This window comes from Rhipicephalus sanguineus, chromosome 5 (assembly GCF_013339695.2).
Source record: "Rhipicephalus sanguineus isolate Rsan-2018 chromosome 5, BIME_Rsan_1.4, whole genome shotgun sequence".
NCBI classification, from domain to species: domain Eukaryota; kingdom Metazoa; phylum Arthropoda; class Arachnida; order Ixodida; family Ixodidae; genus Rhipicephalus; species Rhipicephalus sanguineus.
The window spans coordinates 60,476,691-60,491,131 of NC_051180.1; the positions used below are offsets into that span (position 1 = coordinate 60,476,691).

At 46.1% G+C, this 14,441-nt stretch overlaps 2 protein-coding genes across 4 annotated transcripts in view; one reads left to right on the plus strand and one right to left on the minus strand.

Moving 5' to 3' along the window:
- The first annotated feature begins 2,452 nt into the window (after positions 1-2,452).
- LOC119394685 (acetylcholinesterase-1-like) lies at positions 2,453-4,088 on the plus strand. Its single transcript, XM_037661998.2, has one exon. It carries the CDS (start codon positions 2,565-2,567, stop codon positions 4,086-4,088), a length of 1,524 nt encoding a protein of 507 aa, XP_037517926.1. The 5' UTR covers positions 2,453-2,564.
- Positions 4,089-7,400: 3,312 nt separating this feature from the next.
- The window catches only part of LOC119393700 (protein turtle homolog B), a 337,896-nt gene continuing 330,855 nt past the window's right edge, over positions 7,401-14,441 (minus strand). For 2 of the 3 annotated variants that reach the window (XM_037660827.2, XM_037660826.2), the window contains exons 13-14: positions 12,252-12,628; positions 7,401-10,467 (exon numbers count right to left, since the gene is read on the minus strand). In XM_037660827.2, coding sequence (XP_037516755.1) covers positions 12,293-12,628 — 336 coding nt within the window. In that variant the 3' untranslated portion in view covers positions 7,401-10,467; positions 12,252-12,292. The remainder of the gene's footprint in view (positions 10,468-12,251; positions 12,629-14,441) is intronic. The other variant, XM_049416323.1, reaches the window with a different exon arrangement.

The window sequence follows — 14,441 nt, forward strand, 5'->3', positions numbered from 1 at the left end:
TACAGTATTACACCAAACCTGTTACTTATGCAGCAGGACTTCATATTAGAATTCGGCTTATAGAATGTTATGTCCAACGGGATTACAAGGTCTCGTGCAAATTATGTTAGATATGATCCGAACCATTTATTATTTGGTGGTTTAGGACACGATGCGGAAGCCGTAAGAGCCAATTGCAGGAAGAACCCAAGGGCAAACAACAGATACGGTGAATTCAAAGATAGGAAAAAAAAAAGTGTATATGCGTGCAGGTGTGCCAAGTGTAAAACGGAGCACGCGAGCTGTTGCCAAACGGGGCGAAACTGCATGCCATCGCGCTCTATCAGAAGATGCACAGCAGATAGCAAGAGTGCGTCGGCATATCCGGCTGACCATCCCGATATTCTGATTCTCACCTTATCACCGGCTCGATCGAAGCCGCACTGCTTCCATCGTTGCTCGTCAGGGAACGCTTTTAAAGCTTTATGCATTTCTTCGCCCGCGTCGTAACGAAATATTCGGAGACATGCGCTTTCTGTATAGCCAAGAATGCCACCCCTTTCGCCCCTGACGAGCAGTTATTGTAGTAGCGCGGCTTTGCTCCAGCCGGCTATAAAGCGAGCATCAGAATATCGGCGTGGGTCAGCCGGATATGCCGACGTACTCTCGCTGTCTGCAGCGCATCTTCTGACAGAGCGCGCGGGCACGCAGTTTCGTCCCGTTTGGCCACAGCTATAGCGTGGTCCGTTTTACTTTGGAGCACCTGTACATACAGCGTGTTTCAAGAAATGTGTCCAACCTTCTCAAAAAATCAGGCAAATGCGATATTTGATTGCTGCCTCCAGAATCGGTTTTTCTGTAGTGGCAGAGATTTTAAGATGGTTAAAAAAATTATTTAGGACTGTAATTAAAACAGTTAAATTAATTAACTTTTTAATTAGAGGAGTTAGGTGGTTGTGTCAAAACGGGAGAATTGAAGTTCTTCGTGCCAGAAACCCAACCCAACTTTGAGATTTCGGAAAAGTGGCATCTAGTAATAATTACGAAGTAATGAAATTCAACCAAATTGAATGGCGAAACCTAAACAGAAACATGGAAGAACGCAACTGCCATATTCTTCTGAGACGTCCAAAATGAGTGAATGAGTTTTTCTGTAGCGCTAGGCATCTTAAGATGGTTAGAGACATGACTTGAGACAGTAATTAAGAAAGTTAAATTAATTAACTTTTTAATTAGTGAAGTTAGGTGACTGTGTCAAATTGGGGAATTGAAGCTCTTCGTGCCAGTTACCCATCCCAACATTGAGATTTCCAAAAAGCGGCCTCTAGTAATAATTACGAAGTAATGAAATTCAACCGAATTCGATGGCTTTCGCCGTTGAAAGCCGTTGCATTTCGTTGAATTTCATTACGCCACAACACTTACTAAAGGACGCTTTTTCGAAATCTCAAAGCTCGGATGGCTTCCTCGCACGAAGAACTTCAATTGTCCCATTTGACACAATCACCTAACTCCACTTATTAAAAAGTTAATTTATGTAACTTCTTAATTACTGCCCTAAATGATGTCCTTAACTACCTTAAGATTCCTACCGCTGCAAAAAAAGCAATTCTGAAAGCCCTGAACAAATATCGCATTTTCCGGATTTTTTTAGAAGGTTGGACACATTTCTTGAAACACCCTGTATAATATACATACATCATGAGTAGCGGCAGGTACGTGGTACAGCTGAAAAAGCTGTGGCTTTGAGTTGCTAAGCACAATGGTGTGGGTTCGATTCCCGGTCATGGGGGTCGTATCTCAATGGGGGCAAAATGGAAGTGCTCCCTTGCTCATAAATTTAGGTGTACGTACATTGAAGTACACCAGGCGGTCAAAGCTAACCCCGGAATCCACCGCTACGGTGTGCCTCAAAATCCTATCGTAATCATTGGCAAGTAAGAAGAAAAAAAAAACTGAGAATTTAATAATTGTTAGAAATGATTATATGAAGTAATGAGAGTTAAGATTAAGAAAGTGTGCATGGTCCGGCCAAGCATGGGCAGTTCTATGGAGTTACTCCAGGAAGAGAGTGGAAGTCATTTCGGGAAAAAGTGGTGCGTGGAAGGGTAATTACTTTTGATACGTCACCAGCAGCGCCTCGGAGCGTTTTCAGAGCATTAATGCGAAACAAGCAACAAAGTAACAAACCATTCTTTTTTAGAGCAAATCCATCCGTCGATAAAGCGCTCGGGCAGTGTTGTGGCTCTAAACGCTTGCTTGCGCTTTGGCTGAATCGTCGCAGGCGAGCGAATGTTATTTCCCTTTCATCCTTCATGGTCCCGATTGACTTGCAGATTGGCGGAGACAGCTGCTTTGTGAACGCGTACTCCGTGGGGCGTTCCAGTCGAGCGACGTCCAACCGTGTCTCAAAGAGTGCTGCTGTAACGATAAGGCGCTTGCGCCCGTTTTGCTGCCCCGAATGAGCGCACTACTGAGTCGTCAGTTCGCGCGACCTCACTCGCGGCTCGCCCCCTTTTCGGTTTCGAACGAGAGGAAAAACGCACGTGTCCAGCAATACGTCGCTTAAACTCCACCGCTGGAACATGCTCGTATACACGACGTTTCTCTACTGTGCACTCACGACAGCGAATCTGCTGGCCTCGTCGGCGGACGCGAACTCTGGAGACTTCGTGGTGACGAAGACTGCAGCCCTGCACGGCGTGACGCAGACACACCTGGGCAAGACGGTGAAGGCGTACCTTGGCGTTCCCTACGCCGAGCCCCCCGTGGGTCACCTGCGCTTTTCGAGGCCCGTGCGAGCCAAGCAGATGGACCGGATGGTCCTCGCCACCGAGTTCCGGCCACCGTGCATGCAACTCAACGGCGCTCTGCAAGACCTACCCTGGTTTCAGGTAGACGACGGTGTCAGCTCCGAAGATTGCCTTTACCTGAATGTTTGGACGACTGAATGCGGAGGGCGAGAAAATAACGCTTCGTGCCCTCTAAAACCCGTACTCGTGTGGCTCCACGGAGGCGGATTCAGGGGCGGTTCCTCCACTATGGATGTTTACAACGGCGGAACGCTGGCCGCATCGGGGGATATAGTAGTCGTGACGCTCAACTATAGGCTCGGCGCGTTTGGCTTTCTAAGTCTCAACGTGTCGAACATTCCGGGAAATATGGGCCTCTACGACCAACACCTAGCGCTTCGCTGGCTGCGAAGCAACGTGCAGTACTTCGGCGGCGACCCGAAAGAAATTGTTCTTGCAGGCCAGGACGCCGGTGCTACGTCAGTCGGCCTCCATCTTACCTCGCCAATGAGTCGCCGGCTCATTAGACGCGCGGTTCTCATTGGCGGCGCTCCAAACTGGCTCGTAGACCCACTGAGCACAAGTTCCAGCTACGTGAGGGCGCTCATGTTGACCAGCGCCCTGGCGTGCAGCGATTCATCAGTACGGACGGCTCCCGTGGTCGCTCGCTGCCTTAGAGAAGCCAAGGCGAAGACCATAGCGAGAGCCGAAAGCGAGATATTCAAGCAAGCCTACTACACCTTCTGGCCCAGGGACCGAGACGAGCTGGTTCCCATGGACCCGGTCACGGCTGTCGCACGCGGGCACGTCCTTCCCGTGGATGTCCTGGTCGGTGTCACTGCTGAATCCGGCTTCTCTCAAGGGATGGCGTTCCAGAGGACGCTGTTTGATCCGAAGACTTCGTCTCCCGAAATGTCAAAGGAGTCCGCAACGAGCGTGTTGGAAGACGTCCTATTTCTGTTCCCCAGGTCGGCTAGGGACGAAGTCGCCCAATTTTACTTCGAGAACAGCACCGACGATCGCGCCGGTTCTGTCAGAGCTGCCTTGGCCCAAGCTCTGGGCGACGTCTTCATCAACTGTCCGGCTGTGTTTTTTGCCGAGTCCTACGGAGACAGGCCCATGAAGTCTTTCTTTTACAAGTTCAGCTATCGGCCAACGTTCAGTCGCTGGCCTGCGTGGTTTGGGAGCACTCATTTTGATGATGTTCCATTTTTATTCGGAGTTCCTTTGAGGCATCCTAACAAGTTTTCTTCCAAGGACGTGGCTGTCAGCAGAATGATGGTGGAAACGCTGACATCTTTTGTTAAGACTGGGTAAGTTAGCTGTTTCTCTTTCTATGATTGCAGTGGTTAGACGAAACACTCTGATCAGAGTTCATGAGATTGAAGTAAGAGCGAACAGCTTTTCCTTACCTATGTTGGAAACTAAACCCACTCAACGCATACCGGGTGTTTGAGTGAAAGCCTTTAACTATTACAAAATGCAGGGCAGTGGTAATCAATATATGAATTTGGTATTCACCACTTGATGAACTACTTACCAGAAATTTGTTGAATAATTAGCGACTTTTGCATACGTTGCAACCGTTAAACTGAAGACAGGAAAGAAAGTATGCAAGCTCTGTGCTTCCTAGCATACGTCACTAATTTTAGAAGTACGACCTCAAGATGCATGTTAGAATGTTTTAGTTGACATGCACTGATAAGTATCAACTGGAACAGCACTGCTGCGCTCAGACATCACGGGAGTTAAACGAATATCAATCTGATAGGTCCTCGTTCTTGACAAAAAGAAACCTGTAATAATGAGAAGTATGACGAGCAGAAGCTGCTGCCCTTATAACAGCTATGTTTAACACTATTGCAAGGAGGAAGGTGGGAGTAGGAAGGCCTGAAGTATATAGGTACGCGCAGTACATCGGTTGCAATACTCCTCTGCCACCGTCGGTGTGGCATTTTCTTATCTTAAAAGGTTTCGATTTCCGATTCGCCATACATTACTACAGAAATAAAAACAAAGAACAAGACCAGTGTTGTTTTACTTAAATTATGTTAACGACACTTGCAATCTGGCGGGCGCTATTTTTGAGAATGGTCCACCCACCAAAGATCTGGTGATTCGCTCACGCTAAATAAAAAAAACAACAGTTTTTTGTCTTATAGACGTAGTGGAACGTGACAAATATAAGCCTTCGTGTTTGCCAAGCGATTCCTTTGTATTTAGAAATATGTTGACGTCAGACTGTTTTTCTCACTCGTAGCGTACCGAAACCTACTGACGATATCGACTGGCCACAGTTCACGTCAACGACTCCCGATTATTTGGAAGTGGAATCCGGCGACGTTTCAAGAAAGCAGGACCCATTCCCTCGGTGCGACTTCTGGAGGAGGTATTACCCAAGAAGCGTTTGAACTGTGCCTACGCCAACTTATAGGATAGACATCAAAAAGAAAAAGCTCATGTGACGGACCCAGTTCTGTGTGCCGTTCTCGAGGGCGTACAGGTCAAAAAATCGGGGATGAGTACAGTACAGTGAAACTCATGCCATATTACCTTTGGTTGCTTGTGTTTAAGCCACGGGTTTGTCCTCCGTCCTCTGTGCAGCCACCTTCAATACGCCCATGTTGTAAAAACGTTCACATGAGCTCAGGATCTTTCATCTTCTCGAAAGATTCAGATGAAATTCGCAGTTCGACAGGGTTCGAGGAGTGATGGTCGGCAGCCTGCAAAGGGGTGGTCTTAAAGGGACACTAAAGGCAAATATTAAGTCGACGTTGATTGTTGAAATAGCAGTCCAGAAACCTCGTAGCGCTGCTTTTGTGCCAAGGAAGTGCTTATTTTGAAATAAAATCACGTTTTTAGTGGTCCGCATCGCGTTAGCGCGCTTCAAATCTCCCGCCTGAAAATACGACTCTCATACGTCACTGCTGCCGTGCCCAACGTTGCCCGCTTTTACTGCGCGGCCGCCGACACTAGTAGCAGTCAAGCGGAAGTAGCGGGACCCACAGAGCAACAACGGCGCTGCGGCAAAGACTTGCTCGGATGGGCACATTCAAAGCCGTCACCAAGTTGCGGTTGGTCTCGTAATCCTCAGTACGAAAGTGCAGCGAGCACACACGCAGAGGTTTTGACTGTTTAGCACACTGACGCAATGGCATGGCACTAAGCCACTTCGAGCGTAAGGGTTCATTCCGCGGCACCCAGTGAAAAGACACACCGGTTTCTTTGCTGCAGCACTGGCGTTGTGCACCATTCGGGCATCCGGCAGTATCACACGCATGCGGCATTTTGTCGAACTTCCTGTCAGAGCGACTTTCACGAGCGCGCAAAACACGCACGGCAGTACGCGATCCCGAAACTACCACTGAGACGGGCGAGGCGCAGTTCGGCGAAAACGGAACCTTTGAACCACGCGCGCCGTTCCCCATGGCAACGCCACGGAGGTTTTGTTTTCCATGAATCAAGCGGAAACGAACAAACAGCATTTTATTACGTCTTTTGATGCTCGGAATGTTCTTTTTTTACTGCTGCTAGTTTGATTACTAGTGATTTATTGTAGGCCGACTTCCCTACGTCATCGGGATCACTTCGAAAATTTCCCACTCGTGGCGCTCATCATGTGATACATTTAGCTTAATTTCTCGGTAAGTAGGGCACTGCTGTTGATAATATTGCCGTTTTAGAAGTTGTCATACATTGGGCTTTCTCTCTGACATAAATTGTTATTTGCCTTTAGTGTCCCTTTAAGCACCGGACATTCGAAGATGTTCTTTTTCCCGAAGGGTCCACGGCAGTCAGGAATGATTGCTCATTGATTTCTAGAGTGACGTAAGGTTGCTTAACACCTGGCGACACAACCCTATTGATCAAGAGGGGCTCAGGCGGAACAATTGCCGGCTACATATGCCAGGCTAACCCCGCCTGCTGCAACAGCGCTAACACCACCACCACCAGATGAAATTTAGCCATCAGACCGAGACTTCAAATCGTCTGCAGTGTTAGGCGAACCTAACGGAGCCCTGCGTCTGGATAAAGTCGTACAACATTTATTATAAGGCAATTTTAGATGACTGTACACCACCATTTTTCTCCATGAAATGGTCTGTTTCTGATTCTTCCTTCTCTGTGTGCCTTTCACCTTGTGCTTCTTGGGGTTAGTTATAAATACAAGGAACTGTAAAAAAAAAAAAACAATGCTAGCAATCTTCGCTTTTGTCATTAGATTTTGTTATTATATCTTGTAAGCTTGAAAACCTGCAGTATGATGGGGAGGTTATCTCTTCTCGCTATCACACAATGATTAATGATTGCAGGGGTTTCACTCGCCAAAACCACGATATGATTTTGGCCTACCGGTGTCTACGTAGGCAGAGCCACCGACTTAGTCTGGGGGCTTTGCCCTCGGGCCGTAGTCTCTCTGGACCATAATAAAGTTCTTGCCATGCCACGCCAGGTCATTGTGAGGCAAGCCGTAGTGGGGGCACCAAATTGATTTCAACCTCCTGGGATTCTTTAACGTGCACCTAAATCTAAGAACATGTGTTTTTTGTATTTCGCCCCCGTTGAAATGCCCAACATGATTCGAACATATATATGTCACAGCACTTGTGTTGAGAAGAACAGAAACTCTGAACACATAAAAAAACTATAGTTTATTTGCAGGAGATTCGTAACTTCGCGTTTTGATGCACACAGCCTATATGTAACACCCAGAGAAACAGTTTGTAAAAAAAAAAAAAGCAGACCTACTGTTTCATCAATATCTTACAGTATGCACAATGAACAGTGAAGATTACACGATGTACGCATCTTCACCCGGAGTACCACCAGGTACTCACCACTGAAGGTGAATGTTTTCAAGAGGAATTGCGCAGCTCTTTCTGCTGCCATCATCTCGCTGTAAATAGGCACTTGTGAGTTGTATCACATGACAAAAAACACAGTTGAAGCACATAGCAAATAATTGGAAGGGACAAACCTTGGTAAATAAGCGTGCAATTCATGTACCCACAGGAACGCTCGTTAAATAGTGTGAGCAACGGCTTTTTCACGTCATTTGACAGCCTCGGTGTACTTGGAACACTGACAGGGTGAAAATGTAATGTATCAGTTCACACTACAGAGGGAAGGTAGAAATGAATGGATGACTCGAAATGGCTAACTAAACGGGCACAATTCTAGCTCTTTCCTGTAATGTCATGGCCAGGAGGATATGAGGTTATTTACAATGTGTTGTGCTTTTTCGTACAGTTTCATTTTGATTGCGCATTTGCCGGAAATAAGGACTAATTTTAGTGCCAGTCTGCGATTAGACCGTTATTGAAAGTCTAGCGACGGTTGGGGCTCCCAAGAAAAGTAATATTCAGTGCGAGATATCTTCGCGAATATGGTAGGGTGGTAATGATACCGGAAAAACAGCGCAGCTGTAACAGAGGTTAATGCAGACCCGAGAAGAAGATGCGAGCATACTACGTAGCATGCCTAAACATATATGTCACCTTACGCACATTTCAGGGATGATTGTAAATAAATATTGCGGTAGCAACTGCAAAAAAAAAAAAGAAGGTTGAGTTTTGCAACAACAAAAGTGGGAACACAACCACTGCAAAGAGTTACGTTGTCATGCGAGGCGTTATAAGAAGTAAATGTAAAAGCCACAATAATAATGTTGATATAAGCAAATTTTCAGAAGCATGATATGTTGCAACGTGATTTGTTAACTCACTGCGTGGTAGCATTCGCACAGCTGTGTGTATGACTGCACTGAAACTTAAGCACAAGAACATTAAGCTATATGCACTGCTATATTGAAATTATAGAAATTATTTATATAGGCAACGAATGGTCTAATTGCTGTAGCACAATTATCCGGAACTTCCTTTTAGCTGTCAAGTGAATTGTCATGTGCCATTGATGCTGCTTCTTGACTGACAGATCTGCTCTTGTTTCTTCATGTCTGTGACTGAAATATTGCGGTATTGGGTCTTCCCACGAGGTTTGAGACATGCTATACCTTTGTTATGAAACCTTTGTTGTATTAGAGCAGTAAAACATAAGCCACATAAAATCTGTGGGTATTTTGTGCCTTTCGCGTGTGTTTGCTGTGTATAATACGTATGTAAAAAGCACATAAAGTTTCTAACCTGGTGACGTGTTTGTTTGTTTCATCCGCAGTTTCACTTGATACAGCAGTTATTTAGCATAAATGAAATGTCAATAAAATGTATCAAACATTCGTTTTCATTATGTTTAAGATATGCCCTCTCATATCCAAAAAAGACCTAGGATTTCATTTGTGCACATGGTTCTCAAATATTCTCCGCAAAGCGTGAGCTTACTCGTGTTATTTTTATATATAGCTGCTGTAACATAGTAAAATGAGTAGAGGTGGTAAGCAACAGTTAACAGTTAAGGGTGAATAAAAAGCTCAAATGCAAAGCAGATCACCTTATTGCGTTGTTTTAACACTTCTTTCTTGCTGAAATAAGATTAAGACAGTTTTTGTTTTGTAGTTTCTATGAAAGCTTCATTGCAGCTGTACTTATGAACCAAATAACTGTACAACATGACCAATTTTTTTTTTTTTCAGTGAGCAGCAAAATACTACAGAACAGTGTCATAACCTAAGCACGGCGAAGGTTGTGTACAGTTAATAAATTACAGCTCGCATCCTTCAGGACAGAACAAGAGGGTAGGAAAGTGGGAATGCAAGCTATTAGCATTACTTCAAAGAACGAGAGACAATCCCCAGGATAGAGGAAATATTTTGATCAGTATGTAATGACCAATCGATGTGATTGTATAAATATACACAGAGAATCTTCGTTATTAAACATTATTTTTTTGATAAAACATCGTCAAGTATATATATATACAATGAAAGATAATTGACTAGCTGTGTCACGCATGCACACACAACGACCTGCAGAGCAGTTGTGAGAAATGGTCGCACATTCGCACAGTAAAGAAGGCACAAGTACTTGAGCACATCCAGGGTGCCGGAAACTGCATTTGTGCTGTTTTTATCATAGTTTAGAAGAAACCGAATGCACCAGTGGCGATAACAACAGCGGAGACTGAGTGCATTAGAATATGCTGAAGGTGTATGAGAAGCATAGCAGCTGCTTCAATTAATCATTTGCGCTCAATAGAAACATTTATAATGTGATCCCCTGGAACTACACATTTGTTGTATGTTTCATTAATGCATTTTTTTGTGTGCTTTTGACAGGGGCACAGTGAGTTAGTCCACGTGTTTTAAGAATTGGGAACGATGGGTTTGAGAACCGTTTCACATTTTTCTCTTTTTAGCAGGCAGTTTTGAGCAGCTTGGATGTGGACAGAGAGCACTTGGCCGCATTCATCCGATGTTGAAGCACTCAAGCATAATCACACGTCTCCACACGGTGTATGCCTCAAACTTGTTCATATCCACCGTGGGGAATAAGAAAGAAAAAGTGGCATCCCGCACATCCTTGAGAGCACCTCTTTCTCTCGCACGTCTCTTGTTCGGAGCGGTCATGAGATGTCGCAGACCTTGAGGTTCCGGTAGAGTTTACCGGCAGAAAAACTTTGCGAGGACTCCTCCGTCGTACACCGCGGCGTCATACGCGTCGCACTTGTGGTGACACTGGTCTAGTTGAGCATCGCATCTTATCCCGATGAAGGAGCGCCGCACGTTCCCGTAGTGGGCCTTCTGAAAGGCAAGTAGGCGAAATGATTTGTGTGAAGTTGAAACGGACTGTTCGCGAAGCATTCTCGAATACTAAGCTGCTCCTCAGCTCACTTCAGTTAAGAACACGAGCTTCCTAACGATCTCGCGTTTATACTTCCCGAGTCTATTCTCGGTGTCCCTGGGTTGATAAACACTGTGAATCACGTGTGCCACGTGGGTAGTCAAAAGCGGGTATAGGCGACACGTGACCTGTGCAAAGCATTTCACGACGAACGCTGCAAGCACGTCACGTTGTTCATGTCATGGCCTGTGTATTGTGTTCTTCATACACTAATGTCCGCCTGTGCCAATTTTGGAATATACTAAGTTAAAGAGACGACCACGAGAGCGCCCAGATGTAGGCGGATAGATAGATAGATAGATAGATAGATAGATAGATAGATAGATAGATAGATAGATAGATAGATAGATAGATAGATAGATAGATAGATAGATAGATTGGACCCTGTTCTCCTTTGGGAGCTTGGCTTCAACCTTTCTCGGTTCTCTGTAATTCTGAATGAACTGGAGAATCTTAGCCGAGTCTTCTTTTGACTTCGTCATCACAACAATCCCCTCTCTCCCTGGCCTAATTGTTGCTTCTTGGATTCCCAGGTCGAGGGGATCAACCCTCTGCCTCAGAAGCGATGCGACCTCTTTCTTCTCCATTGTTCCCGAAGATCTATCTATCTATCTATCTATCTATCTATCTATCTATCTATCTATCTATCTATCTATCTATCTATCTATCTATCTATCTATCTATCTATCTATCTATCTATCTATCTATCTATCTATCTATCTATCTATCTATCTATCTATCTATCTATCTATCTATCTATCTATCTATCTATCTATCTATCTATCTATCTATCTATCTATCTATCTATCTATCTATCTATCTATCTATCTATCTATCTATCTATCTATCTATCTATCTATCTATCTATCTATCTATCTATCTATCTATCTATCTATCTATCTATCTATCTATCTATCTATCTATCTATCTATCTATCTATCTATCTATCTATCTATCTATCTATCTATCTATCTATCTATCTATCTATCTATCTATCTATCTATCTATCTATCTATCTATCTATCTATCTATCTATCTATCTATCTATCTATCTATCTATCTATCTATCTATCTATCTATCTATCTATCTATCTATCCGCCTACGTCTGGACGCTCTATTCCCTACATCCCTTCCCCCAGTGTAGAGTAGCAAACCGGACGCGCGTCTGGCGCGGTCATTTTTATGACAATGTAACAAAGATTACATATGTTTACGCATGACAGTACGATGATGTGCATATCATAGGTGTCGGTCATCGGCGTATGACCGACACCTATGATATGCACATCATCGTACTGTAGCGTCGCTTCGCTGCGATAAGACTGACATCTCTGCTTACCGTGAGTGCCGGCATTACGTCGGACCGTGAGCTACCTTTCGCATGCAAGGGTAGTCGGCGTGCATGGTATGCCAGCACAGTGACGTCTATCCAACTCGTAACGTTTTGCTCAAAGCAAAAAATACGCCTTGGACTGCCACTCGCTCACTGTTTCGCATGAAATCGATTTCCGCAATGCGTGGGATCTGCCAAGTTTTTCTGCCTATACGTAACCCTGTTTTCTACGTAAACTTATTGATCTTGGCCGAAAGTGTGGCCTGCTTCCAGTTTACCTTATCTCTCGGCCTCCCGCCTATGGGGTACAGAACTACCGCAATTGGTACAAATGCGATTTGTACACGTACTTGTAGAATGTCGAGTCCCTGGGTTGTGCAGCCATGCGCCGCTAGACTGTGCTTTCCCTGCGGTTGGCCATCAGCGGCGTCTCGCAGCTACTGCCGCCTTCGTCCTCGAGTTCTTCGCCTGTTAGGCCCAGGTTTCCCGGCACTGGTCTCAGTGTTCGGTGGAAGTCGATGCGTGCATACTCCGTCGGTGGCTCCGGCAGTTGGGGCACGGCGCCGCCGTTGTGCGCCCCCGAGGAGGCAGCGGCGGCGGCGGCGGCGGCGGCGGCAGCCGCACGGCGTAGCGTACCTCCCTGCTGCACGGGCAGTACGGCCACGGCCTTGGGGAACGACAGCTCGGCGTACGTGACCTCGCCCCCACCGCTGCCACAGACGTCCTGCTGTTGGGAAGACCAGAAGACGAGCGCATTGAAAAACGTATTTTAGAATAACAGAGAGCTGAGCTAGTTGTTAAGTATTCATTCTAAAAAGACAGGGCGTGCAAACATGGACATACGGACATGAAGGAACGGAAACACGGACATGAAGAAACGCGCCTGATGATTGAGGCATGGCATATCGAGAATAGTGGTAGCGCATGCGTGAGCCAACCGTCGATTAACTTCCATAAAGATGAAGTCAAATGCCTTAACAGTTATCTTCTACGTAGACCCCTACGCGTGCCGGATTGATAGGTTTGCCTATTGCATGGGCATGGGCAGATAAGTTTTCGTGCCTTCTTTCTTTTCGCCGTTGTGCGTCTCTTGATTTGTTAGTCGGCGTTTGTGCATGGTGTCCTGACTTCTTTCTTGTGTCCGTGTTTGCACGCCCCGTCTTTTTAGAATGAAAGACGTAATATTGTAAACTTGATATTTTTATTATTACGATAGCAATTAAATGGACACTCCAGGCGCATTTTTGCCGTCGCCGTCATGTTGCGTATTAAGTCCAAATTGATAACGTCGCCCCTGCAGTGTCATATGTCCTATGTGCGAGCGAAAGGTTGCGAAAGCTGCAGACGGGCGCGGCTCAAGCAGAGATGAAACGCGCCGGCCGGCTCCGTCAGTCAAAGGAGCATGAAGGGATGCCGGAGGGGGAACTGCGTCGCTCGGGCAGCAACTGCGAACTTTGGTGAAAAGGGCGCCGTCACACGCGCCATCTCTACTGAGGTCAGTAGACGACTCATGCCCTTGTTTATACTGTGCTCTCCCCGCTTACTTCACGTTGACAGCGTGAAAACCACTTCGTTCCCTGGAGCGGCCGTAGTTCCTTATGCCAGTGTTTTGTAGAGTTAGGTGAGATCCTAATGGAGTCCTAATGGAGTTAGTTACAAGCCTTACTTCGAATAATATTACGATTGGTTGCTATCGCAGTCATTGTTTCGCCCTTGCGGCGAAACTGACCTCTTCTTACGTGTGGCTTGAAGAGGTTAGGTGCCGGGATGATGATGATCAAAACTTTATTTCACCCAAAAGAGGGGACCGACTCAAAGATCGGTTACGCTGCTTAGAGGAGGTCGGCGGGAATGCCTCGGGACGCCGCGGCCTCCAATGCGCGTGAGATTACCCGGCGTTGCTGTGCCGAGTCGGTGGTACGCAGAAGGGACTCCCACGTATCTTCTGTGTGTGAAGCGTCAGCGTACTGTGGGCACGTCCACGCGATGTGTATGAGGGTGGCTGACTGTGAGCAGTATATGCAGTGTGGTGTCACGAGGTGTGGGTATACCTTGCTATAAAGCCAGGGGTTGGGAAAGACACCCGTCTGAAGCTTGCGCCACAGGACGGCATCACGTCGGGGGAGGTCTTTATGAGCTGGAGGGTAGTGGAGACGGCCTAGTCTGTAGTGCTGTAAAATGTCTGTGTAAGTAAACAAAAAGTTTGTTTTTCGCAAGCCTGCGAGGGCGAAGAATGGGAAGTGTGAGGCGTAAGGAACTCCACCCGGTAGTTGAGATCTCGGGCGAGAGTGTGTGCCTGCACATTTCCACTAAGAGATTCATGGGCCGGGGCCCAGATAAGAAGGCGAGGTGAGGTAGGTGGGGTGTGGTCCTTTATGATTGAGTATGCCTGTGTAGAGATACGGCCCACAGAATTTACTCTACGTTACAGGAATGCAAGCTGCCAACATGATGCGCAACAGTGCCATCCATTAAATACGTGGATGGTCCCCATTTTAACGGAAGACATATACTTCATGTTGTTCAACGTACTTGACACT

What these genes read in the sequence shown, in the direction of transcription:
- LOC119394685 (XM_037661998.2), top strand. Translation starts at nt 2,565, where the DNA reads ATGCTCGTATACACGACGTTTCTCTACTGTGCACTCACGACAGCGAAT.